The sequence below is a fragment of the Scyliorhinus torazame genome, chromosome 4 (genome assembly GCF_047496885.1).
Source record: "Scyliorhinus torazame isolate Kashiwa2021f chromosome 4, sScyTor2.1, whole genome shotgun sequence".
Classification (NCBI taxonomy): Eukaryota; Metazoa; Chordata; class Chondrichthyes; order Carcharhiniformes; family Scyliorhinidae; genus Scyliorhinus; species Scyliorhinus torazame.
The window spans coordinates 318,660,485-318,687,455 of NC_092710.1; the positions used below are offsets into that span (position 1 = coordinate 318,660,485).

At 44.9% G+C, this 26,971-nt stretch overlaps 1 protein-coding gene across 4 annotated transcripts in view; it reads right to left on the minus strand.

Annotated features, from left to right (window-relative positions):
* babam2 (BRISC and BRCA1 A complex member 2) overlaps positions 1–26,971 on the minus strand; it is a 374,337-nt gene that overhangs the window by 185,488 nt on the left and 161,878 nt on the right. For all 4 annotated transcript variants that reach the window (XM_072500140.1, XM_072500137.1, XM_072500138.1 and 1 more), the window contains exon 6: positions 23,650–23,724. In XM_072500140.1, coding sequence (XP_072356241.1) covers positions 23,650–23,724 — 75 coding nt within the window. The remainder of the gene's footprint in view (positions 1–23,649; positions 23,725–26,971) is intronic.

The following is a 26,971-nucleotide window of genomic DNA, read 5'->3' on the forward strand; positions in this document are numbered from 1 at the left end:
CCACTAATTGGAGTAGCTAGCTGAGCAACAAAACGAGTCACGCAATACGTGTTTATTTGACCATGACCCAATTTATATGAATTACATATTAACATCAAACTTATTGTAATAAATTGTTGATTTGTATGACAGTTTGCAGTGGAGGACCCAAAATGGGTGCAAGTCAAGTGACCTTTAATTCTTTTCAGCTCAGTTAAAAATTTTGGAATTAAAACATCCCTTAATCAATTTTATGAACTTATAGAACTTAACAATTAAGACCGGACTGGTGAACAAGATCCGCTTTGTTAGTTTTATAGTCTTCTAAACCACACAGCTTACAAATCTGGAGATTTTAATGTTAACTGGGAATCTTGGTTTGTTCCAATTTAGGGGAAGTGACCAACAACTGCTGTTCTCCTCTTATTCAAATTTGATTTCAAGTGTTGGTCATCATAAATCTGTTAGGCTATGTAAGACAGAAACCCAGTTTCACAAGGCTGCATACATACTATTATGGAAGGCAACCTGAAACCTTAATGCTGTTTCTTTCTCCACAGAGAGATGACCTGCTAGTGTTTTCTGTGTACTTGCAGTGTTTTCTTTCTTTATTTAAGATTTCCACCATCAACAATATTTTACTTTTGCACAACCTTATGGGTCAGTATTTTGCCTGTTGAGCCATTTATACTTCAAATGCAACCACTAACAAAATTGTGCGAATGCACAGCTCGGAATTTATATAAATGTTGTATGCAACTCATGAATTAGAAAAAAAAGCAGATATACCTCAATCTTTTTTTACATGTAATATCACGGATACGGTGAAGCGTTTATACGTTAGTGTGTTTGTTGTTCTAAAGTTAGTTTTATCAGTACTAATAAGTAATTAACATTTCTTAGACTAAAATGGATTTATTGCACTTCCTGAAAAATGCCATATATTAGCATGGCACTATTAGTCTACTACCCAACCTCCTCTTTTGAGTACTCAATATATTTATGTTCCTTTAGTTGGAAGAGTTAGCAAGTGAGTGACAGATTTGAATTTCTAGATGTGAAAAAGCATGCTGGGAAAGGATAGGGAAAAGGCATTTAGTTTTCTTATTTGCTGAAGAGAAGAACATTCTTGTTCCTTGTTTAAAGAAACAAGCGCTGTGCTGTGTGAAGTTCTTGTTCCTATATTTAATAGTTTGCCACTATCTGGGATTGACTATATAGTCTCGAGGTTAGCTCTTGCTATACTGACACTCACAAAGGGCAACAAGTTAGAATTGGGAAATTATAATCTCAGCAAGTTTAACATCAATTATAGTTGTCATAAGGCATCATTAGGAATATTGTGTTTTGGAGACCTTGACGGAGAAGAACTTATTAGAGACTTGCAACATGCTTTCCAAAAAACATCATATCTTATCAACATGACTGAATTCCACAAGAAAGTTATTAGGTTGATAGGTCAAGTTGGCCCGGTAAACATCGTGTCTTTGCTTTTGCAAAAAGCTTTGACTAGGTGTAACAATTGCTATTGTAAAAGATTGAGGCCTATTCGATTAGAGGTTAGATAAGAGAACTTGTTTAATTTTTGCAGCAGATGACTGTCATTAATAGTAGCGGTTCTGCTTGATGACCTGTTAAAGGAGGGCCATTAATTGGCACAATCTGCATCAACTATCTGGTACCTTCCACATGCTGCAGGAAGACACAAGAACCGCACTAGTGTTCAAGAAAATTAAAGGATACCAATCGTGGAAATGAGATCGGAAAGGACCCGTATCTGGCAAATTACATTTGATGTATATAAATGTAGTGTTATTCAGCTAAGTTGAGCTCACACAAAACATGTGCACATCATGCTAGGTTCTGAATTCATGTCTGTTGAGCAGGAAAGAGACCTAGATGCTACAGTGCATAAATCTCTAAAGTTTCGTTACCATTACTGAGAAGCTGTAGCAAAGTAGTATTTTGATGTTTAGCTAGGACAATCAGAAAAGATCATTTGACAAGACCCTGGATGAATCTCATCTAGATCATGGGGGAAACCAAGGCCCTGGAAAAGGTTACGCAGAGAGTAGTTTCATCGATATAGTTTAAAAGCCATTAATTATCATGCTAGGCTCAAAGAACATTAGATGTTTAATCTAGAAAGATGATTTGATTGAAGTATGTAAACAATGAAGTAACAAGATGGTGTTCATGTCATTTGATGTATGTAATTTAAGGAGAATGAGAGGACCTGCATAGAAGTTACATAAACATGGAACTATTTTGGATATCAATAATTTTTTTTTGCAGATGGTCATAGACCTTTGGATTAAGTTGTCAACTCATGCAACAAGCTTAGACTTACTGCAAGTCTCTAAGTGCGAAAGACTGAAAAGAGACATGGAATGTTTAGTGGCAGATTGCAAAATTCGAATCTGATAATCTTTATGGTTAAAATTGGAACTCTTGGGACTTTCGGTGACGGGAATGTGCTGAGTCGTCGCACATCAAGTGGCTCTCCGCCAGAACACAGCGACCTAGGCACTTTGGGCCGAATTTAGCCCGAGAAATCGGACTCATTCATCTCCTCAACTTCAAAGACAAGGAAGAAGAAAAGTATGCCAGGAAGCATCAGCTCAAGAGACCGCAGGGAAGCCAGAAACGGTGGAAAAGGACAAGAGCAGCAAGTGAGTGAGTCGTCGGACCCACAAGGCGAGGGGTCCCTGGCCACCCCCGAGAGAGGGAGACCGGCAATTCCCACTCCTCACCTGGAGATGGTTGGAAGACATTGCTAACTAAGGAACTGATAGCAATGAAAGACGAGATTAAGGTGCAGATCCAAATGGTGGTCAGAGTGGCGGAGGCATTGACTGCCTTGCAGACAGCGTTCGACGGGATGGGAAAGAAGTTGGAAGCCCAGGGAGAATGGTCCAAGAGCTCAGAAAGGCCCAGCATCTGGCTTACATAGTTAGTTGGGTCTCTGCCCTCAATCCTCTCTGCAGGCCAACTATTCGCATATTCTGTCGCCCGAATCGGTTTTCTTGGTCCTCGACCCAGCTGACTACTTGGCCCAGATGCTGGGCAACTTGGTTGGAAGGGACAGCTTCTCCAAGTCACTGGACATCGACAGGGTGCACAGGTCGCTCCGACCAAAGCCCAAGGTGGGGGAGCAGGGCGATAATAGCCAAACTGCACAGGTACCAGGACGGGGAGAGGATACTACACTGGGCTCAGCAGACCAAAGCAAGCTTTTGGGAAGGGCACCAAGTAAGGAAATGTCAGGACATTGGGGCGGACCTGGCAAAGCGCAGGACAGAGTTCAACCACACAAAGTCAGCCCTGTACAAAAACAGTGTAAAATTTGTGATGTTATTCCCAGCCAGGCTCTGGGTGACGTACCAGAACAAAGAACATTACTTCACCACCAAAGCAGAAGCGTGGAGTTTGTTCGTATTAATAGTCTGGACAAAAGGCAAATGAGGCAGCGGTGAGGAAGACGCAGGGAGAAAAAGTTATGGACATGGACAATTTTGTGCCGGTCTGCACTGCCTCGCTATGAGTAGGAAAATTAGGTCATAGGGAGGAAGGGGCGGGCATAAGAGCCCTGGAAAGGGTGAGGAGGAGACAGAGATGACAGCAACGGAACGGACATAGGAGCGGGTCAGAACAGCCCTGGGAAGGGGGCCACCACATTTGCAGGGAAAGCTAACGCGAGGAATCATGAGAGAGAGAGAGAGAGAGAATGGGGGGGGGGGGCATGTTGCATCTCCCAGCAGGGAGAGTGTGCCTGACAGGGGAAGGGGAAGGTAGGGGGACTGTTGCTCTTTTTAACCTTAGTCTATTTGCTCTGATTACGTCACCTTTGCTCATGAGTTGCCAGGTATCTTTATGATACCGCCACGTGGTTCAAGTTCAGGTTATGATTAATAACACAGCACACCGCTTAGTAAGGATTAAAACAACGGTCATTTATTATATACAACAAGCAATATTAATACACTAATACTACTATCTATATAATAAACCTATCACTACTGGCCAATACTTAACTTAGGAAGAGCCCACCAGGTCAGGGAAACGAATGGCTTGTCCAATCAGATCTGGCCCGCGGGATTCAAAAGGCTGCTACAGGTCAGTGGCTAGGTGTCTCTACCGGATAGCGATCGCTGGATTCAAACTTACAGTTGCTGGTTGCTGTTCTTGCGAAGGTCTCGAGCAGGCGAAGAGGAGAGAGAGAGAGATCTGAACTTGGACCCTCACTTTTATAGGACCCAGGGGCTTCCCGCCTCCCGGGGCGGCCCTTGACCCTGAGTCCCAAGTGATTGGATCTGTCCCCAATCTCTGGGGTCGATGTGTCCAATGGTGAGGCGATTCCTCGATCGGGGGGTGGGTGCTCACCGGTCTTTGTTTCGGCCACTGCAGGCGCCGACAGGTCTGGCCCGGTATTCAATTGCTAATATGTTGCAATTGTTCCCGGGGATAGCCAATTTAACGGTGGATGTCTGAATAGATGGGCTGCAAACAGTCCTGAATGCAACGGCAAATACCTGGGTTGATGGGCTGTTGATAGCCCTGAGTATCGATCTGGGCGAACTTCCCAGAGCCGAATATGCAATACTGTCTGCAGCTGCCTGCTTGTGTCTTCTTAGCTGCTTTTCCCAGCAGTCTTTTGGGTTAGCCATTTTAAACTGGGTTTTGGCCAGATTAATCGGAACGCAGCCATTTTACGTGGCTACAGGACAAATAGAAAGGGTGGCATGGGGGAGGGCAGAAAGGATAGAGGTGTGAATTGGGACAACGGGGGGGGGGGGGGGGGGAGAGAAACATAACAATAAGGAAGGGAAGGACTCTAGACTGACTTCAGCAGGTCAGGTTCAGAAAGATGGAACTTTAAGCAGCAACTTTAGAGGGTCCCTAAACGAAGGGAAACCCCAGAGTGCAGGGGCCCATCCACATGGGACACACACAGTTGCCAACCAACCATGTTGGGTGGCCCCTGGACAAAGGGAAACCTCATGATGAGAATGAGACTGCGGCCATTATGGATGGCCCTCTAACAAAGGGAACCTGAGAGTGCAGAAGCGCATCGGTCAGGTAAGTATGGTTGATCCTGCAGGAAGGGGGGGTACAGAAACCCCCCCCACCCACCAGGATTATCGCCTGTAAAGTTTGGGGACTTAGCAGCCCAGTGAAATATCCAGAGTCTTCACCCGCCTTAAAAGTATGGAGGGAGAAGAACCAACTGCAGGTGAGGAAGGGCTGGGTGGAACAGACCTACCATTCCTGCTACGGGACGAGAGCAAGGGGAGTAGCTATTTTGATAAGCAACAGGACACTGTTTACGGCGACAAGGACGATTACGGACCAAGGGGGACGGTACGTCATGGTCAGCGGTGTCCTACACGGGGCACCAGTAGTCCTGGTAAATCTGTACGTGCTGAACTGGGACGACACGGAATTTATTATGAAGACCAAGGCAGAAATCCCCGACATAGATATGCACTGAGTGATTATGTGGGGTGGGGACTTAGTGTACAGGACCCACTGGCATACAGATCAAACCCCAGAACGAGGAAAATGACAGCCATGGCTAGGGAACTGGGAACGTTTATGGAGCAGTTGGCGGCAGTTGGCCCATGGCAGCTCCTGAACCCAGGTGAGAAGGAGTTTTTGTTTTCCTCACAAGTACACAAGGTCCACACCCGCTTTGACTTTGTAGTGGGGAAATCGGTGCTTCCAGAAATAGCCAGCGTGAAACACTCCACGATCATAACCTCTGACCACACTCCACGTGAGGTTGGAGTCTGCTGTACCTAACGTCCCACATGGAGGTTCAACACAACCCTCTTGGCCGACAAGTTCTGCCAGGAAACATCACAAGTCATCCATTGGTGAGTATGTCACCTTCCACGTTCTGGGAGGCACTGAAGGCTGTAATTAGAGGAGAAATCATAGCCTACAAGGCCCAGAGAGATAGGGAAGAGAGGGTGGCTAGGCAACAACGGATCGACTCCATACTGGAGGTCGGCAGAAGGTACTCCGAGGCCAACGATAGAGCTTCTGGTGGAGAGGAAAATGCTACAAATGGACATTAACCTGCTATCTACCAGGAAAGCAGTGCACCAACTCTGCCAGACATGGGCGAGCCTTTACAAGCACAGACAGAAGGCTAGCTGCCAGTTGACTCACCAGCTGAGAAAGCAGACAACCGCGAGGGAAATAGCACAGGTGAAGGATAGCAGAGGCAGTCTGGCAGCCAAACCAAAAAAGGTCAACAAAGCTTTCAAGGCCTTCTACTGGGGGCTGTACACCTCTGAGCCTTCTGACGAGGACTTGGGGATTAAAAAGTATCTCGATGGACTGGACATGCCAGTCATGGGGGATGATAGACGGAGGGAGCTGGAAGCACCAATAGAGCTGGGAGAGGTCATGGTGTGTATCAACTCCATGCAGGCAGCAGATTTCCATGAAGAATTTGCGACGGCTCTCGTCCCAAATCTACGGGAGATGTTTGCAGACTCACTAGTGAGAGGCACTCTGCCTCCAATGCTAACACAGCCCACCGCATCGCTAATACACAAAAAAGACAAAGACCAAATGCGGATCACACAGACCGATTTCACTGCTCAAAGTGGATGCAAATATATTCGCCAAAGTCCTGGCCAAGAGACTGGAGAATGTACCAGAGGTGATCGCAGAGGATCAGACAAGGTTTGTTAAGGGTAGACATATAACTGCGAACATCAGATGCCTGCTGAATGTGACACTGATCCCACAAGAGGAGAGAACGCCAGAGATGATCAGCTCCCTGGATGCAGAAAATGCCTTCGAAAGAGTAGAGTGGAAGTACCTCATTGATGTACTGGAGCGGTTTGGTTAGGGACAGGGTTCACATCATGGGTGGAACTCCTGCACACCGCCCCCAAGGCAAACATTCGGACCAACACCACCAGCTCTGAATATTTCCAGTTGCAGTGGCACAAGGCAGAGATGTTGTCCCCTCTCCTGTTCACCCTGTGAGACGAGGGAAATCCGAAGAGGAGGCAGAAAGCACAGAGTCTCACTCTATGCGGATGACCTGCTCCTCTACATCTCGGACCCGTAAAACGGCTGGAAGAAATCACAGAGCTTCTAAGAGAGTTCGGAGCCTTCTCAGGCTACAAATTTAACCTGGGCAGGGGGAGAACTCTGATGGTTCGGGGCTTTTACACGGGGACAGACAAGCCACCCTAGGAGAGCTGACGGAGACACTGGAACTCCCGATTTGACAGAAATTCCGACATCTACAAATTAAAAACTTGTTTTGCAAGGAGACAACAAAGTACCCTAGGATCCCGAAAGACGTAATGTTGGAGGTGTCACTGGACATGAACAGTCTGGGAAAGGGGATCTGCGGGGACATATACAGACGACTTTTAGAAAGGACATGCTCCCCTCTAGACGAAACAAGGGAAACATGGGAGGGGGTCTGAAGTAGGATGGGGACTCTGGAGTGAAGCACTGAACAGGGCTAACTCCACCTCTTCCTGCGCAAGGCTAGCCTCATGCAGCTAAAAGTGGTGCACAGAGCATACCTGACACGAACCCGAACGAGACAGAATCAAAGAATCTTGAAAGTTGAAAGCAGCAGCTGAGAAAATGAACCACCCAGTCAATCCCACTTTCCAGTATTTGTTCTGTAACCCTACAGGTTGTGGCACTTCAGGTGCACATCCCAGCACCTTTTAAATGAGGTTAGGTTTTCTGCCTCTGTCGCCCTTTCATCCAGTGAGTTCCAGGCCCCTACCACCCTCTTGTTTCTTCATCGCCCCTTTAATCCATCTATGAGGCATTTTCAATCTGTGTCCTCTAGTCACTCACCATTCTGCTAGGATAAATAGGCCTTTCCATCCACTAGATCCAGGCCCCTCACAAATTTGTACATCTCAATCAAATCTCTCCTCAGCCATCTTTGTTCCAAGGAGAACAAGTCCAGCCTATCCAATAGCTACAATGTTACAACCCTGGCAACATCCTTGTAAATCTCCCCTGTACCCTCTCCAGGGGCTGGTTCAGCACACTGGGCTAAATAGCTGGCTTTTAAAGCATACCAAGGCAGGCCAGCAGCACGGTTCAATTCCCGTACCAGCCTCCCCGAACAGGCGCCGGAAAGTGGCGACTATGGGCTTTTCACAGTAACTTCATTGAAGTCTACTTGTGACAATAAGCGATTTTCATTTCATTTCAAAGTGATTCAATTCTTCCTGTAACAAAGTGACCAGAACTGCGCACTTTTTACATTGTTCCAGTGTAACCTTCTGTACTTTTAATTACTTCTGTATATTGTAGCAATATTGAAAGTGATGGATTCAATATCACTCCCAGATCCATTTTAATGTCCCTGTGCTAAGTCTATTTCTTTCATCATCCATTATGCCATTATTCATGTGGCTTGGAATATTTTTCATGTTACTGACTATAAATTTTAATTTTCTTTTTTTTAACGCTCTTATATTCTATGCCTCAGCTAATAAAGGAAATTATTCCATATGCCTTCTTAACCATCTTATTGACCTGTGCAGCTTATAATAAACATTGATATATAAAAATATGTAATGTACCCGAGTATTTCCGTGGCTCGTCCACTTACACATAAAATGGAAACTAGGCCAAATTCCCTAAAATAACATTGAGGGAATGGGTAGATGTAAAATAAACTAACCTTGCAATTGCAGAATTAGTCAGTCAGATAAGCAACTTGGCTAAGCCCTTCATCATATTATTTGTGAATAAAGAAATAAAATATGAAACTTTATTAAAATAGAAAAAAACTTAAAATTAAAAAAAGGTGTTAAAATATGTTAAAAGGTTTAAGTAAACATAATTGCCCATACATATTTGTAAAATCTCCAATGTTAAAAACATGGCTTGACTGGCAAGTTAATGAAGCTGGGCAGATGGAAGAACATAAGAACATAAGAACTAGGAGCAGGAGTAGGCCATCTGGCCCCTCGAGCCTGCTCCGCCATTCAATGAGATCATGGCCGATCTTTTATGGACTCAGATCCAGTTTCCAGCCCGAACACCATAACCCTTAATCCCTTTATTCTTCAAAAAACTATCTATCTTAATCTTAAAAAATTGGCAGTGGAGAGCAATTTAATGGTAGTGCTAGTAATTCAGTTACTTTTAACAAAACTATGGAAAAGGACAGAGATAAAACAGGCCAAAACAGTTTTGACTTGGGGTAAGGCTACTTTTAATAAGCTGAGAAGAGATTCAGCAAAAGTGGACTAGAAAAAGCCAAGTGAAGGTAAATCAAATCAGACCAGTAGGAGGCATTCAGAAGGGAGATTCAAGAGGTTCATAATAAACAAAGAAAAAGGATGGGAAGACCAAATATAGATTGCTTCATTATCTGAGGAGACGCTTCTAGCTATTTGCATAGACATCAAAGATGAAATTAATTACGTGAAAACCACTTCAAAGTTTTCCACCAGTTTAAAGGAATAACTTTTACCTATATCTCACGGACTTTTAAACTTGGCATACTGACAAGACATTTTAAAGGGTTTATGCGTACAGATCAGAAGAACTTGAGAAAACTTTTAATTTTTACATACTGACTGTTCAATGAATTTAAGGGCTGCAGGTGGATAGAGCAGCCAAATGAGCCCCAACCCAGAAACCCCCGATCTGAGCCCTTCCAGCCCAGTAGACAAGTCCTGACCCTCACCTCCCATGATGAACCCCCTCGGCATCCTGCGGTAAATGTTGGGAGGACCTTGCAACCCCTCTGACTGAAAGCCGCCAGGTCCACAATCCTCAATACTTTCACCAATTCATGCCAGTGTGGCTCTTGGTTGGGCGGGGGAGGGGGGAGCGGGCAGAGAATCCCAGGTGGCTAGTGAATGGTGTATCCTGCTTGTCAATGACATGTAGAAAAGCTCTAATGGGGGCAACGTGGTGGCACAATGGTTAGCACTGCTGCCTACGGCACTGAGGACCCGGGTTCAATCCCTGCCCTGGGTCACTGTCTGTGTGAAGTTTGCACATTCTCCCCATCCCTGCATGGGTTTGACCCCCACAACCACAAAGATGTGCATGTTAGGTGGATTGGCCATGCTAAATTGCCCCTCAATTGGAAAAATAAATTGGGTACTCTAAATTAATAAAAGAATAGCTCTAACAAACTATTTTCATGGTCCTGCCGAATTAGAGCGGGAAGCCCTGATGGGACATCGGGAAATGAGCTGTGGCTATCGGGGCAGGTAGAGAGACGTTCAACGGGTCTGCCGCCCAGCACGAATCCCGGTCACCCCGACGCATGCCATCGCGAACCCCGCATCTAGTGTGTAGATCCGTAGGATCCCAGCCGTAGTCCACTTAAATTTTAGCAAGGCTAGAGAACTGCACCCTCTCGTGTTGGGACATAGCACCTGAAGAATTATTCCTTTCTATTCCTTTTGCATTAAAATTAATCCAGTTAATGTTGGGGTAATTAAAACCCCCTGCCATTACCCATCTACTATTTTTGCATTTCTCAGAGATTTGCCTATATATTTGCTCTTCTATCATCCTTTCACTGTTTGGGATCTATTATACACTCCCTGTAGTGTGCCTGCCCACTTTTCATTCCTCGGCTGAATCCATATGATGGTTATGGCAGGACTAAATAGGATAGACTCAATGGTCCAGTTGGTCTATATCCGATCTTTTTTGTATGTTCACGAATTGCATATGGGTAAGTGATAGGCAGAGAAACCATGGACCAAATTCAAACAGGGCCACAATGAAAAATAGTGGGAACGGGACAAGTAATGTTAAAGTGACAACAGCATTCACAATAAAGGTGGATGGATTAATCGTGCAAATAGATGTAAATGGGTATGATATACTCGGGATTATGGAGACATTACTGCAGGGTGACCAGGGATGGGAACTGAACATCCAGGGGTATTCAGTATTTAGGAAGGACAGGCAAAAGTAAAAGACGATAGCTGGTTAAAGAGGAAATTAACGCAATACTGAGAAAGGATATTAGCTCTGACAATGTGAAATCTGTACGGTGGAGCTGAAAAACACCAAGGGGCAAAAAACATTAATAGGGGTTATATGTAGACCCCAAACTGGCATTAAACAGGGAATTAGACATGAATGGGATAAAGGAACATCTGTAATTATGGGTGATTTTAATCTGCATATAGGCTGGACAAATAAAATTAGTCACAGTGCCGTACTGCCGGAATTCCTGGAGTGCATATTGGATGGTTTTCTGGACCAATACATTGAGGAATCAGCAAGAGACATCATAGACTGGGTATCGTACAATGAGAAAGGAATCATTGGCAATCTAGTTGTGCAAGACCCCTAGGGGATGAGCAACTACAACATGATAGAATTTTCAATCAAGATGGAGAGTGACATAGTTGATAGGGTCCTGAATCTTAATAAAGGAAACTACTATTTAAAAAGGGAGGTAGAGAGAAAATAGGGAATTATAGACCAGTAAGCCTGACGTCAGTGGGGGAAAATTCTAGAATCCATTATCAAAGATTCTATAGCAGAGCACTTGGAAAACAGGAGCAGGAGTGAACAATATCAGCATGGATTTATGAAAGGGAAATTATGCTTGATACATTTATTGGAGTACTTCGACAATGTAACTGGTAGAGTTGACGAGGGGGAGCCAGTGGATGTGGTTTATTTGGACTTTCAGAAGGATTTTGACTAAGTCCCACATAAGAGAATTGCGTGTAAAATAAAGGTGCATGGGATTGGGAGCAGTGTACTGGGATGTATAGAAAACTGGTAGGCGGATAGGAAACAAAGAGTAGGAATAAATGGGTCTTTTTCCAAATGGCAGTCAGTGACTAGTGGGGTACCGCAGGTACCGGAGCTGGGACTCCAACTATTCACAATATATACCAAATGTTATATCTCCAAATTTGCAGATGACACACCACTGGGTGGGGAGGTGAGCAGTGAGGAGGATGCAGAGATGCTTCAGTGTGATTTGGACAAGTTGAGTGAGTGGACAAATGAATGGCAGATGCAGTATAATTTGGATAAATGCGAGGTTATCCACTTTGCAGAAACGGGAAGGCAGATTATTTTCTGAATTTCCATAAATTAGGAGGGTAGAATTTGCAAGGAAACTTGAGTGTCCTTGTACACCAGTCAATGAAGGTAAGCATGCAGGTGCAGCAGGCAGTAACGGAGACAAATGGTGTGTTGGCCTTCATAGCAAGAGGATTTGAGCGCAGGAGCAAGGATGCCTTGCTGCAATTGTACAGTGCCTTGGTAAGGCGACATCTAGAATATTGCATGTAGTTTTGCTCTGTTATCTGAGAAAGGATGTTCTTGCTCAAGAGGGAGTGGAACAAAGGTTTAGCAGACTGATTCCTGGGCTGGTAGGACTGACCTATGAGGAGATATTGAGTCGGTTAGGATTGTATTTGCTGGAATTCATAAAAATGAGGTGGGGATCTCACAGAAACCTATAAAATTCTAACAGGACTAGAGAGGGTAGATGCAAGACGGATGTTCCTTATGGTGGGGGAGCCCAGAACAAGGGGTCACAGTTTGAGGATACTGAGTAGACCTTTTAGGACAGAAGTGGGAAAAAAATCTCTTCATCCAGAGTGGTCAGCCTGTGGAATTCGCTACCACAGAAAGTAAACACAGAAGCCAAAACATTGTGTAATTTCAAGAAGAAATTAGACATAGCTCTTGGGGCTAAAGGGATCAAGGGATATGGGGGAAAGGTGGGATCAGGCTATTGAGTTGGATGATCAGCCATGATCATAATGAATGGCGGAGTAGACTCGAAGGGCTGAGTGGCCTCCTCCTGCTCCAACTGTCTACGTATTCCACATACCCTTCTGTATGAAAGGTCCAAAGGTAGCATAAATGCAAGTTCCTGAGTTGATCCGAGTGATAACAAAATTAAGTTGTCGTAAGTAATCAGCTGTAAGAATGGTTAAAAGCATCTTAATTTTGTAATTTACATTGTCTCAGACAGACTGAAAACTATGTATTATCCTCTGTATTTGCTGAAAGTCTCCCAATGTTTTGGGCACTACATTATTTAAGCACATACACCTTTGAAACCAGTGTGTGTGTTTTTTTGAAGGATGAGTGAGGTCATGACCACATAGGTATCTGATCTCATGTCTAGACAAGGATACTAATAATGTCTGTGCGCTTAAAGGCTAACACATCAATCCCAACAGAAAACCATGTCTGGACAAACTATTCTTTACAGGCAATGTTATTTTATATTGAAATTTTCAAAAAACACTCAAAAACATACAATCTAACGTTTTTAATTTGAATAAAAATAAACAGCAATCAGGCAGGATTCCTTAAAGCCATGCTAGTTTGACAGCATATACAGTTCTAGTCTGTAAAATGCTGACACAGGAGTCATAAAAGTATAAACCCAACAACAGCAACCTTGAATCACTACAAGTACTATTTCAGTACAATATTCATAAACAATCAAAGCTTAGAAAATTCTATTTTCTACAACTGAACTATAAATCGAAGCATGTTTGAGGTTTTTCCATGGTTAGTTCACATCGCATTCTGTCCAATTCTGCATTATATCTGCCACTGCAGTCAATATTGTAGAGAATCAGTTAAACTCTTTTAGCCAATTCTTACCACAATCACTCGTATTTCATTAAAAGTGTTCCCATTATCTTTCTGTTGGAAGTGACTCTTGTCCAAAATAAATGATTCCTTGTTACTCATTGGTTGTAAATGAAGGTTGAAATGAGCACCGCCATATCTACTGCCACAAGCTCTCCATTATTTAATTATGTGAGTTTTATGTGAGTTTGCAGTGTTCATCATGCAGTTAATCCATAACCTTTGTCATAAAGTCAGCAATTTATGTTGTTCCATGCCAATCTACTGTTGTTAATATCAAACATAATCAAACAAAGTGCATGACAAGACTACAACAAAATTAGATAAAAATAAAGCACTAAGTCGAATGTTCAATAATTCACATTAGACACTTGCCTTTGGTTTGGCCATCCAAAGCCTACACAGTGCCTACAAAATAGCCCCTACCCAATTGTTAATAGTTTCTATCAAAGTTTATATGTTGAGGAAGTAATTTATCAAATGCCATTGAAATGGGCAGCACGGTGGCCTAGTGGTTAGCACAGCTGCCTCATGGCGCTGAGGTCCCAGGTTCAATCCCAGCTCTGGGTCACTGTCCGTGTGGAGTTTGCACATTCTCCCCGTGTCTGTGTGGGTTTCGCCCCCACAACCCAAAAATGTGCAGAGTAGGTGGATTGGCCACACTAAATTGCCCCTTAATTGGAAAAAATAATTGGGTAATCTAAATTTTTTTTTTTTTAAATGCCATTGAAATTCTGGCAGCCGAAGCTTGCTGGTTAACAGGGTAGAAAACAAAAAAAAATACTGAATGCGAAGCTATGTTCTTACATGATAGGAAAATAAATTGGCAGAGTTTTTTCTTTAGATGCAATTGATGATCAGGATGCAATCTGCCCATGACTGTGCTAGTTTTTAAGAGGTACTGTTTGCTCAAGTCTTATTTTTAACAAAGTTTCATGTAAAAGAAATCTTTCCTGAACCAGTGAAATCAGGCATCATTTTAGAATATAATTTTCTTCAAAAATACAAGCATTAAAATATTATTTGATATAGCTGAAGTGGTAATGTGGTGCTACTTTATTTATGCAACTGAAAATGGGTTTATCACAAAAGATGAGTATTATTAATCAGTGTCTCCTCAACCAACTGAATAGCCAGATTTTAACTAACTGAAAATGAAATTGTACGGAACTATTTACGAGTCAGTTTGTAAGGAAATAAAAAAATAGCTTTGGTGTTTTCGAGCCAAAGCAAAATGCATTGTTCAGAGGCTCTGTAATTGGCTTACAACAGGGGCAATTACCAAAACCTTGCAAGGACATGGGAGTAGAGCTGGCTTCTGGCCAACGATTATTATATGAGCACAAAAGATCACAGAAACTCAGTTTGTGCTGGACATGGTTTAGCACTTGAAATTCTTGAATCTTTTCTGCCATTTCGGCAATTTTAGTGGAAATGTGCTGAAAGAAAATTGGCATTTTCCATATACTCTAAATATATTGCTTCAACACAATTCCCAAAATCCTACAAAAATTTGAACAAGATCACACAGGGATATTATTTTCTTACATATTCTGAAATGTTGGAAACAGATCAGAGAGGAAGATGTGAAAATTGGTCAGTAATATAAATCAAGAGTTGATATTACGAAGAGATCTTTGGTCTTATCAACTTAGGAGAGACACCATTGGGAGGAGAGAACACTCAGAAAAAATGGTTGCAATGTTTACAAATCTCTGTCACTTAAGCATTTGCTCATAATTTCCGTCCAACCGTTAGACGTGAAATCTGAGAATGCCAGCCACATGTTACTACAACTGGCATAAGAGCAAAACTTTTTTTTAAAATAATTTTTATTAAAGATTTTCATAAAATATCAATAACAAAATAAGAAAAAAAGAACCCAACAGGGTTAGGTACAAAACACAGTCTGGAAAAGCAACCATCCATACCCCCCTTCCCCCTGTACAAAATAATAAATTAACATTAACACCTCGACTTAACGCAACAGGTATATACACCCCCTCAGTAAATAACAAAAACAATAATAAAGTAAACCCCCCCCCCCCCCACCCGAGCTGCTGCTGCCATTGATCAATGTCTATCATTCTGCCAGAAAGTCTAAGAACGGTTGCCACCGCCTAAAGAACCCATGTGCCGACCCTCTCAAGGCGAATTTCACCCTCTCCAATTTAATGAACCGCGCCATATCGCTGATCCAGGATTCCACGCTTGGGGGCCTCGCATCCTTCCACTGAAGAAGAATCCTTCGTCGGGCTACCAGGGACGCAAAGGCCAGAATACCGGCCTCTTTCGCCTCCTGCTCTCCCGGCTCATCTGCCACCCCAAATATTGCGAGCCCTCAGCCCGGTTTGACCCTGGATCCTACCACCCTCGACACCGTCCCCGCTACGCCCTTCCAAAATTCCTCCAGCGCTGGGCATGCCCAGAACATATGGGTGTGATTTTCTGGGCCCTCTGAGCACCTAACACACCTGTCCTCACCCCCAAAAAACCGGCTCATCCTTGTCCCGGTCATGTGTGCCCTGTGCAGCACCTTAAACTGTATGAGGCTGAGCCTCGTGCACGATGAGGAAGAGTTCATCCTCCCTCGGGCATCTGCCCACGTCCCTTCCTCAATCTCCTCTCCCAACTCCTCCTCCCACTTACCTTTCACCTCCACCACCGAGGCCTCCTCCTGCATCACCTGGTAAGTTGCCGAGATCTTAACCACTCCCACCAACCCCCCCGAGAGCACCCTGTCCTGTACTGTGTGCGGCAGTAGCCGTGGGAATTCCGCCACCTGGCAAACGCCCTTACCTGTAAGTACCTGAAGGTGTTTCCCGGGGGGAGCCCATACTTCTCCTTCAACTCACCCAGGCTCACGAACTTCCCGTCCACAAACAGATCCCCCCAACTTTCATATCCCTGCCCCGTACCACGTCGAAAACTCTCCACCTGTTCTCCCTGGGGCGAACTGGTGGTTCCCCCGTATTGGGGTCCACGCCGAGGCCCCAACTTCCCCCCTATGCCGCCTCCACTGCCCCCAAATTTTGAGGGCAGCCGCCACCACCGGGCTCGTGGTATACCTCCTTGTAGGGAGCGGCAGTGGCGCCGTTGCCAGCGCCCCCAGACTCGTACCCACACAAGACGCCGTCTCCAGCCTCCTCCATGCAGCCCCCTCCCCCTCCATCACCCACTTGCGCACCATCGTCGCATTGGCAGCCCAGTAGCACCCAGAGGTTGGGCAGCGCCAGCCCCCCCCCCATCTCTACTCCGCTCCAGGAACACCCTTCTCACCCTCGGACCCACACAAACCCCATTATACTCCTGTTGACCGCCTAAAGAAGGCCTTCGGGATAAACACGGGGAGGCACTGGAACAGGAACAAAAACCTTGGGAGCACCGTCATTTTGATTGACTGCACCCTACCCGCCAAGGACAGCGGCAACACGTCCCACCTCTTGAACTCCTCCTCCATTTGCTCCACCAGCCTTGTGATATTAAGCCTATGCAGGGCCCCCCAGCTCCTGGCCACCTGGACCCCCAAATACCTGAAACTACTCTCCGCCCTTTTTAGTGGGAGCTCACCAATCCCCCTCTCCTGATCCCCTGGATAAAACTACGAACAGCTCACTCTTCCCCATGTTGAGCTTATACCCCGAAAAGTCCCCGAATTCCCTAAGAATCCTCATTACCTCCAGCATTCCTCCCACCGGGCCCACCACATACAGCAGCAGGTCGTCCGCATAAAGCGACACTCTATGCTCCTCCCCAACCCCTTCCAGTTCCTTGACTCCCTCAGTGCCATAGCCAGGGGTTCAATCGCCAGTGCGAAGAGCCTTCGTCTCGTCCCCTGGTGAAACCGAAAGTACTCGGACCTCCTCCTGTTTGTGGCCACACTTGCCATCAGGACCTCAGACAACAGCCTAACCCACCTGACAAACGCCTCCCCAAACCCAAACCTCTTCAGCACCTCCCACAGGTACCCCCACTTTACCCTATCGAAGGCTTTCCCTCCCCCTCCCTCGCCGGCATCATGATAACATTCAAAAGCCTCCGCACATTCGCGTTCAACTGTCTCCCCTTCACAAACCCCGTCTGGTCATCATGGATGATCTGTGGCACACAATCCTCAATCCTCGTGGCTAAGACCTTCGCCAGCACCTTGGCATCTACATTTAGCAAGGAGATCGGTCTGGAAGACCCACATTGCAGGGGATCCTTGTCCCGCTTCAGGGCAGCACGGTAGCATTGTGGATAGCACAATTGCTTCACAGCTCCAGGGTCCCAGGTTCGATTCCGGCTTGGGTCACTGTCTGTGCGGAGTCTGCACATCCTCCCCGTGTGTGTGTGGGTTTCCTCTGGGTGCTCCGGTTTCCTCCCACAGTCCAAAGATGTGCAGGTTAGGTGGATTGGCCATGATAAATTGCCCTTAGTGTCCAAAATTGCCCTTAGTATTGGGTGGGGTTACTGGGTTACGGGGATAAGGTGGAGGTGTTGACCTTGGGTAGGGTGCTCTTTCCAAGAGCCAGTGCAGACTCGGTGGGCCGAATGGCCTCCTTCTGCACTGTAAATTCTATGATTCAGGATCAAGGAGATCAGTGCCCGGGACATCGTCAGGGGCAAAGCCCCCCCCTCCCTTGCCTCATTAAAGGTCCTGACTAACAGCGGGCCCAACAGGTCCATATATTTTTTATAGAACTCGACCGGGAAACTGTCCGGCCCCGGTGCATGCTTCTTATCCCTTTAATCAGCTCCTCCAGCCCAATCGGGACCCCAATCCCGCCACCAGTCCCTCTTCCACCTTTGGAAACCTCAATTAGTCCAGGAAGCGGCCCATCCCTCTTTCCTCCCGTGGGGGCTTGGATCGGTATAATTCTTCATAAAAGTCCCTGAAGACCCCATTGATGCCGACCCCACTCCGCACCATACTCCGTCCCCTGTCCTTAACTCCCCCGATCTCCCTAGCTGCGTCCCGCTTCCGAAGCTGATGCGCCAGCATCCGGCTTGCCTTTTCCCCATACTCGTAGATCACCCCCTGGGCCTTCCTCCACCGCACCTCCGCCTTCCTGGTGGTCACCAGGTCGAATTAGGCCTGGAGGCTGCGCCTCTTCCTCAACAATCCTTCCTCGGGCTCCTCCGCATACCTCCTATCTACACTCACCATCTCCCCAACCAGCCTCTCCCCCCCGCTCCCTGTGTGCCCTAATGGAGATCAGGGGCGCGATTCTCCGACCCCCCCACCGATCCGGAGAATCGCCGGGGGCCAGCGTGAATCACGCCCCCGCCGTGTCCCGAATTCTCCGCCACCGGAGATTCGGCAGGGGCGGGAATCGCGCTAGGAATGCGCTGTATGCTAGGAAAATTCTTGAAACTATTTTACACAAAAGGAAACTCCAATTACATTACTCCCACACAATAGAATTCTTCCTTGAACGGAGGCCAAATTTTGTGCGCCAATCCTGAATCAACAGAAATCATCAGCTCTAAACACAAAATATTAATTGCAAAGAGGCAGGAAAGATGGAGGGAGTAATAATGATGATAAGGGAGGGTTGGAAATATTGTCTATTTCCGAAAAGCTAAAAGTCAAACTATAAGGGAGGCACAATGGTGCAGTGGTTGCACTGCTGCCTCACTGCACTGAGGTCCTGGCTCTGGGTCACTGGCCATTGGAGTTTGCACATTCTCCCCATGTTTGCGTGTGTTTCGCCCCCAAAACCCAAAGATTTGCAGGGTAGGTTTGCATGCTAAATTGCCCCTTAATTGAAAGAAATTAATTGGGTACTCTAAATATATATTAAAAAAACACAAAACAAAAAAAAGTCAAACTATTTCCTTTAACTTATTGTTATTGCAATTGTTTAAGTTCACTATTTCAAAGCATTTCCTATGCCCGTCTGCTTAGATACCAATATTACGGGCGGCATGGTAGCACAGTGGTTAGCACTGTTGCTTCACAGTTCCAGGGTCCCAGGTTTGATTCGCGGCTTGGGTCACTGTCTGTGCGGAGTCTGCACATTCTCCCCGTGTCTGCGTGGGTTTCCTCCGGGTGCTCCAGTTTCCTCCCACAGTCCAAAGATGTGCAGATTTGCCACGCAAAATTGCCCTTAGTGTCCAAAAAGGTTATGTGGGGTTACTGGGTTATGGGGATAGGGGTGGAAGTGTGGGCTTAAATAGGGTAATCGTTCCAAGGGTTGATGCAGACTAGATGGGCCGAATGGTCTCTCCTTCTGCACGGTAATTTTTTCTTCTTCTTTTTAAAAAAAAATTATTTAGAGTACCCAATTCATTTTTTCCAATTAAGGGGCAATTTGGCGTGATCAATCCACCTTTGTCACATTTTTTAGGTTGTGGGGCGAAACCCACGCAAACACGGGGAGAATGTACAAAGTCCACACGGACAGTGACCCAGAGTCGGGATCGAACCTGGGACCTCGATGCCATGAGGCAGCAATGCTAACCACTGTGCCGCCCTTGCACTGTAAATTCTATGATTATATGAACCCATCCCTCAAGTAATCATCTTTACATTGCTTTGTTCCTAGTTTCAGCTTGTTATTCATGGGGTGTGCACCAGAGACCCTGGAATTCACACCAGCACTGTTAGCAGCTGCAATATGGAGGAATCTCTCTTGCACCCAGAACACAATGTCAGCACACCTGCTCTCTGCCGTCGCTTCAGACGGGAACTGTATCAAATTAAAAAAAAATCTTCTCCTGGGTCAGTGCGCTGACATCAGGAGAAGGCAGTCTTGCTCGTTGGGCTCCAGGCTGCACACTGATGAGTGAGCATGCATGTAGGTGGTGAAAGAGATCAAAAATATTGGGGTGGGGGGGGAAATAGGTATTGAGTTGGATGATCAGCCATGATCATAATGAATGGCGGAGCAGGCTCAAAGGCCTGAATAGTCAACTTCTGCTCCTATTTTCTATATTCTATGACCTTGGTTTTCTAGTATTTCATTGTGTCTGTTGATATGAGGTCAGTCATTGCAAACGCGCAAAATCAGATGAAATTTCATGTAAAAAAAAAATGAATTTACAGAATGTGGGCATCGCTGGTTAGACCAGCATTTATTGCCCATCCCTAGTTGCCCTTGAGAAAGTGGTAGTGAGCTGCCTTCTTGAACTACTAGAGTCTCTGTGGATTGCAGACAGATATAAATACTGCATGAAGGAGGAGGATAATGGGCAACTGGCGAATTGCTGAGTGCACTTTATAAATAGTATACACTGCTGCCACTGTGTATTAGTGGTAGAAGGAGTGAATGTTTAAGGTACAGGATGGGTGCCGCTCAAGCCGGCTGCTTTATTCTGGATACTGTTGGCCAAGGATTGATCTAAAACACACAGCAATAACATTTTGTAGAGGTTCTGTCAAACATCTGCCGTAATCTTCGGTGGAAGAGTTGTGTGTGCCCTGTAAAAATAGCATTCACACTGTTTTCCCATGTGTTTGTGGCTCTTTTTCTGAAGTTACAGCAGAAAAGCAAAAGAACCACAATGGAAATTCACTGCCACAGTTTCCAGACATTCAGCGACTGGGAATTAGTCACTGCAGAACCACTGAAAGAAATTCAGAATTTTAAAAGCTGATTTCGAAAAGACACATACAAATTCCTAGTACTGTTTATTCTTTCTTGATCAGTGCACAGAAATCTTGTCTCAAATTTCTGTAAGTAGAAATAACTCTGATATATCCAATATAGATAGCTTAAATCTTTTTTCACATCACATGCTAGCTTAAATCACAGATAATTTTACATATAGTGGTATGAAACAGTGAAAGGTAGAATAACAAACAACAAATAGCCAGACTTGAAAAGAGAGCTAAAGAGAAACAACAGGGGTCAAGTATCTTGTTGGGGCATAAGAATGCAGCAGCAGAAGAACAATTGGATCATGTAGGCTGAAATATTAGGTGCAAGCTGGCTCCATGTTGCTGTGAGGAAAATGGGCAACATATCAATGCTTTTAGTCTCCTTCTATTGCAGCAGCCAGCCCCTGAACACTTTGGTGAGATACTGCTCAGAAATTCATGATTTTCCCACAAACCCTAAAGGACAGACATCCTGGACAAACTGAATAAATAGACAATATACTTCTCAGTCTAAATCCATCTGGTTCACTAATGTCCTTTAGGGAAGGAAATCAGTCACCCTGACCTGGTCTGGCCTGCATCTGACTCCAGACCCACAGCAATATGGTTGACTTTTAAACGCCCTCTGAAATGGCCTAACAAATCACTTAGTTCAGGGCAATTAGGCATGGGCAAGAAATGCTGGCTCAGCCAGCGATGCCCATCTAACGAATAATTTAAAAACATTCTGATCCGAAGATTTGAGGGGGTAATGTTGTCCTTCGCCAGGTCCAGTTGCAGACAAGAATCTTGGTCTTTGATTATTCAGAATAGATATTATAATGCTGTACAATAATCAAATCAGTAGCTGATTTTGTATTTTACTGTACTTTATTGTAAAATGCAGAAAGCATTTTAGAAATATTACAAGGCAGTAAGAAACAACTTTGTTTTCCAAAGTGCCTTTGTGTCAGTGCCAGATCTTTGCCAGAGCAATCCAGAACTATTCCATAATTCTGCTCTCTACCCATTATTCTACATCAACTACAATCAATTATTTCCTTTCTACTCCGAACACCTCTGCATGAAGATGTGTCTCCTCACAGTGTCAATATTAAATTGATGATTCTGATCATCAACTCCCTAACCAGAAGAAATATTTACTTTCTATTCAAAGTAGCAAAACTCTTCAAATTAAAACTATGAATTATTTTAATAACTATAGTTTCTGACCACTAGCATAACTGTCATGAATTTATGATGCATTATCATTCTATCCATTCTTAACACTTCACCCACACGTCATTATTTGCATATCTAAGGAGGACTGAAAAATTGTGGATGAAGTTCACTATTTCCCAACCGGATTTTCTTCAAAGGGACTTGCATCTGGATCGGTGTCTTAAAATTTAGAAGAACTCAAAATTTGAAAAGAACCAATTTATTTTGTTCAGGCGATGTGGGTGTTGCCCTTGAACTGTGTGGTTTGCCAGGCTATATCAAAGGGCATTTCAGAGTCGACCGTTTTGCTGTGGGTCTGGAGTCATAGGTAGGTAGGTCAGAATAGGTCAAGGTAGCAGATTTCCTTACCTAATGGATATTAATGAAGCAGGTGGGTTTTTGTGACATGGTCATCATTGGGGAGCTCGGTAGCACAGTGGTTAGCACAGTTGCTTTACAGCTCCGGACTCCCAGATTCGCTTCCCACTTGGGTCACAGTCTGTGCGGAGCCTGTACGTTCTCCCAGTGTCTGCGTGGGTTTCCTCCGGGTGCTCCGGTTTCCTCCCACAGTCCAAAGATTTGCAGGTACAGTGACCCAAGCCGGGAATTGAACCTGGAGCTGTGAAGCAATTGTGCTATCCACAATGCTACCGTGCTGCCCTAACCCTAACCCCTATCGTTGCCTTTTCATTATCCTCCAACTTTGACTATAAATCCAAAAATGTTATGGACTTTTAAACTATGCAAGATGTTGTTGCTATTTTCCAACTGTTCTATTCTCACATCTGCTGTTTGTCACACTTAATGAACTCAAACTAAAGCCTGCAATACTTCTTTCCTTCTTAACAAGCAGACTTGGATGGGTTCAACAAAAATCTACTGACAGCTTTGACTACATGCCTCAGCTTTATCATAATCTATTTACAATAGATTTCATCTCTATGCCTACTCATAATGGCACCTTTTCCCTTTGTATTCCTTAACTGTACCCGTACGGATAGTCATCTGCCAATGCCCTAGACATTACCGTTTTATTGCTGGGTCAGAATCTTTTATTGATACCTCCCAATGAGTAAATTGATACCAGACACCACAACAAGAATCCATCCAAAATACATTTTGTTTGCGAAATATAGACTTAAATAAATGACCTAATGATATTTGGGCTGATTTCGGGTAACACTAAAGCATATGGCCATTTATCTGAAGAAAGTGCCAATTTTGGGCACAACCTGATTTTATCCTGAATATACAGAGGACTTTACCTTGAGAAGGTATGTTGGGATATTGCTGAAATCCACCGGGAGCTTCAAAAGGAAACGTGCGGAAAATTCGCCAGTCTGTGAAATGGACAGGAAAAATGATTATATCACCTTTAATGAGTCCATTCAAAGTAAGGCTGTGAATTACAGCAGTATGCATTGGATTGCATTGCATATAATAACTGCCGAGAGCACAATTTTCATTCCGAATATATGGAAAGCACTCCAAACAAGTTGAATGGCTGAAACATATATAATGTACACTTTTACTAATTTCATCAACACATTTAGGAAATGTTTTGTTGTAAATATACAAAACAAAGACATCCAGGCAGATCATTTTTATGCAAACTTAAACTCCTCTACTAAATACCTAAATGGGCAGATCATTTCAGAACTCAAATCAAATACTTAAGACACCCTCTAATAATGTTGAACACAACCAAGCTGAGTCTGTTGTATCAAACCTCCTCTTATAAGTGCACATACCCTTTTAAAACAGAAGTATATAATTCTCCGGTTCTCTTTAGTAGGCTGGATTCAAATCCATATCCCAGAGATGAACAAATAACTTTATATACAGGTCTGGTGTCCTGGCGAATATTCCCTGCCTCACTCTTCACCACTAGCGGGAGCACAGTGGTTAGCATTGTTATTTCTCAGCGCCAGGGTCCCAGGTTCGATTCCCGCCTTGGGTCATTGTGTGGAGTCTGTACGTTCACCCGTGTTGCGTGGGTTTCCTCCGGGTGCTCGTTTCCTCCCACAAGTCCCAAAAGACGTGCTGTTAGGTAGTTTGGAAATTATGAATTTTCCCTCTGTGTACCCGAACAGGTGCCGGAGTGTGGCGACTTGGGCATTTTCACAGTAACTTCATTGCAGCATTAATGGAAGCATCCTTGTGTAAATTTTTATTATTATTACCTTCATTTTGCTATTACCAAAGACTGCATATCCAATCTATGGATTCCATTCCTTGGCTGATCACCTTTGTGAAACACAGTGGACAACCTCTGTAGCTTATTTGACCCGAAACAGAGTATTCATCTCTCTACTTTATCTATCTTTAACATTGTCTATTTCCACTTTTGCAAAACTTTCAGGCAGTTAGTACCTTAAATTCTATACAGATGCAAGTTATTGCTGTGTGACCTCAATCATTAGATAGTAATTTCTCTATTTATTGCAAGGAAGCATACATACATTTTGTAGCAATTTGAAATAGCTTTGACAATATTAGTTAGTCGCAGATTATACTTTGACCACTTTTGTAAGAATACATTTATTAATGTTTTCAGATCACAAAGTACAGCAGAATTAACAAAACATTCAAATTATGGAATTAACTTGGGTACAGCATTAGAGAAACACACTGCAAAAGGAATTATTGAAACAGTCTCTATTATTACTGGGTTACTGCCAATAAGAATGTAACTTAATCTCAGGATTGTTATGGTTTAGAAAGAGGCCGTTTGGCCCATAATGCCTGCATCAGCTCTCCAAATAAGCATTATGACTTAGTGCCATCCTCCTGCCTCTTCCCCGTACCCATGCACATTGTTTCTATTCAAATAATCATATAACGTCCTCTGGAATGCTTTGTTTAAACTTGCCTCCACCTCACTTCCAGATAGTGCATTCCGGACCTGAACCACTCGGTGTGTGAAAAGGTTTTTTTGCACATCATGGGCGGGATTCTCTGCAATCGGCGCGATGTCCACCGACCGGTGCCAAAAACGGCGCGAATCAGTCCGGCATCACGCCGCCCCAAAGGTGCTGAATTCTCCGCACCTTGAGGGGCCGAGCCCTCACCTTGAGGGGCTAGGCCCGCGCCGGACTGATTTCCGCCCCACCAGCTGGCAGGAAAGGCCTTTGGTGCCCGCCAGCTGTCGCGGAAATGACTTTGCCATGCGGCGCATGCGTGGGAGCGTCAGCGGCCGCTCACGGCATCCCCGCGCATGCATAGTGAAGACCATGGCGAAGGCGGAAGGAAAAGAGTGCCCCCACAGCACAGGCCCACCCGCGGATCGGTGGGCCCCGATCGCGGGCCAGGTCACCGTGGGGGCACCCCCTGGGGCCAGATCGCCCCGCGCCCCCCCCAGGACCCCGGAGCCCGCCCGCCCGCGCCGCCTTGTCCCGCCGGTAAGAGAGGTGTGGTTTGATTCTCGCAGGCGGGACAGGCAGTCCAGCAGCGGGACTTCGGCCCATTGCTGGCCGGAGAATCGCCGAGGGGGGACCTGCCAACCCGCGCTGCGCGATTCCCACCCCTGCCTAATATCCGGTGCCGGAGAATTCGGCAACCGGCGGGGGCGTGATTCACGCCAGCCCCCGGCGATTCTCCGACCCGGCGGGGGTCGGAGAATCCCGCCCCATATTTTCTTCTTTTGCAAATCACTTCAAATCTATGCCCTGTCATTCTTTATTCTTTTCTCGGAAATGTTTCTCCCTATCTACTCTGGCCAACCCTCTCATGATGTTGAACATCTCTATCAAATCTTCTCTTAGCCTTCTCCCCAAGGAAATCAGACCCAACCTCTCCAATCTATCCTCATGAGGCGATGGTGGTGTAATGGTATTGTGAATGGACTAGTAAACCAGAAGCGCAGGGTAATGCTCTAGGGGACGGGGTTCGAATCCCACCACTGCAGATGGTGAAATTTGAATTCAATAAAAATCTGGAATGAAAAGTCTAATAATGATGATCATGAGACCATTGTTGATTGTCGTAAAAACCCATCTGGTTCACTAATTTCCTTCAGGGAAGAAAGTCTGCCGTCCTTACTTGGTCTGACCTACATGTGACTCCAAACCCACAGCAATGTGGCTGACTCTTAACTGCCCCCTCAAGGGCAATAAATGCTGGCCCAGCCAGCGATACTCACATTCCTTGAACGAATAAAAAAAGCCCTGAAGTTTCTCATTCTGGAACCATTCTTGTAAACCTCATCTACACTCTCCAATGTGTTCACATTCTTCTTATAATGTAGTGCCCATAACAGTACACAATATTCCAGCTGACGTCTTGTACAAGTCCAGCATAAGCTCCTTGCTCATGCACTCTATGCTGCTAACAAACTGTATGTTTTATTAAGTGCTCTCGACACCTGTCCTAACATAAGAACTAGAAGCAGAGTAGGCCATCTGGCCCCTCAAGACTGGTCCGCCATTCAATAAGATCATGGCTGATCTTTTGTGGACTCAAGTCCACTTACCCGTCCACCCACCATGACTCTTAATTTCTTTACTGTTCAAAAATCCATCATTGCCACCTTCAAAGATCTATGCACATATACACCCAGGTCATTTACTCCTTCACAGTAGCACAGTG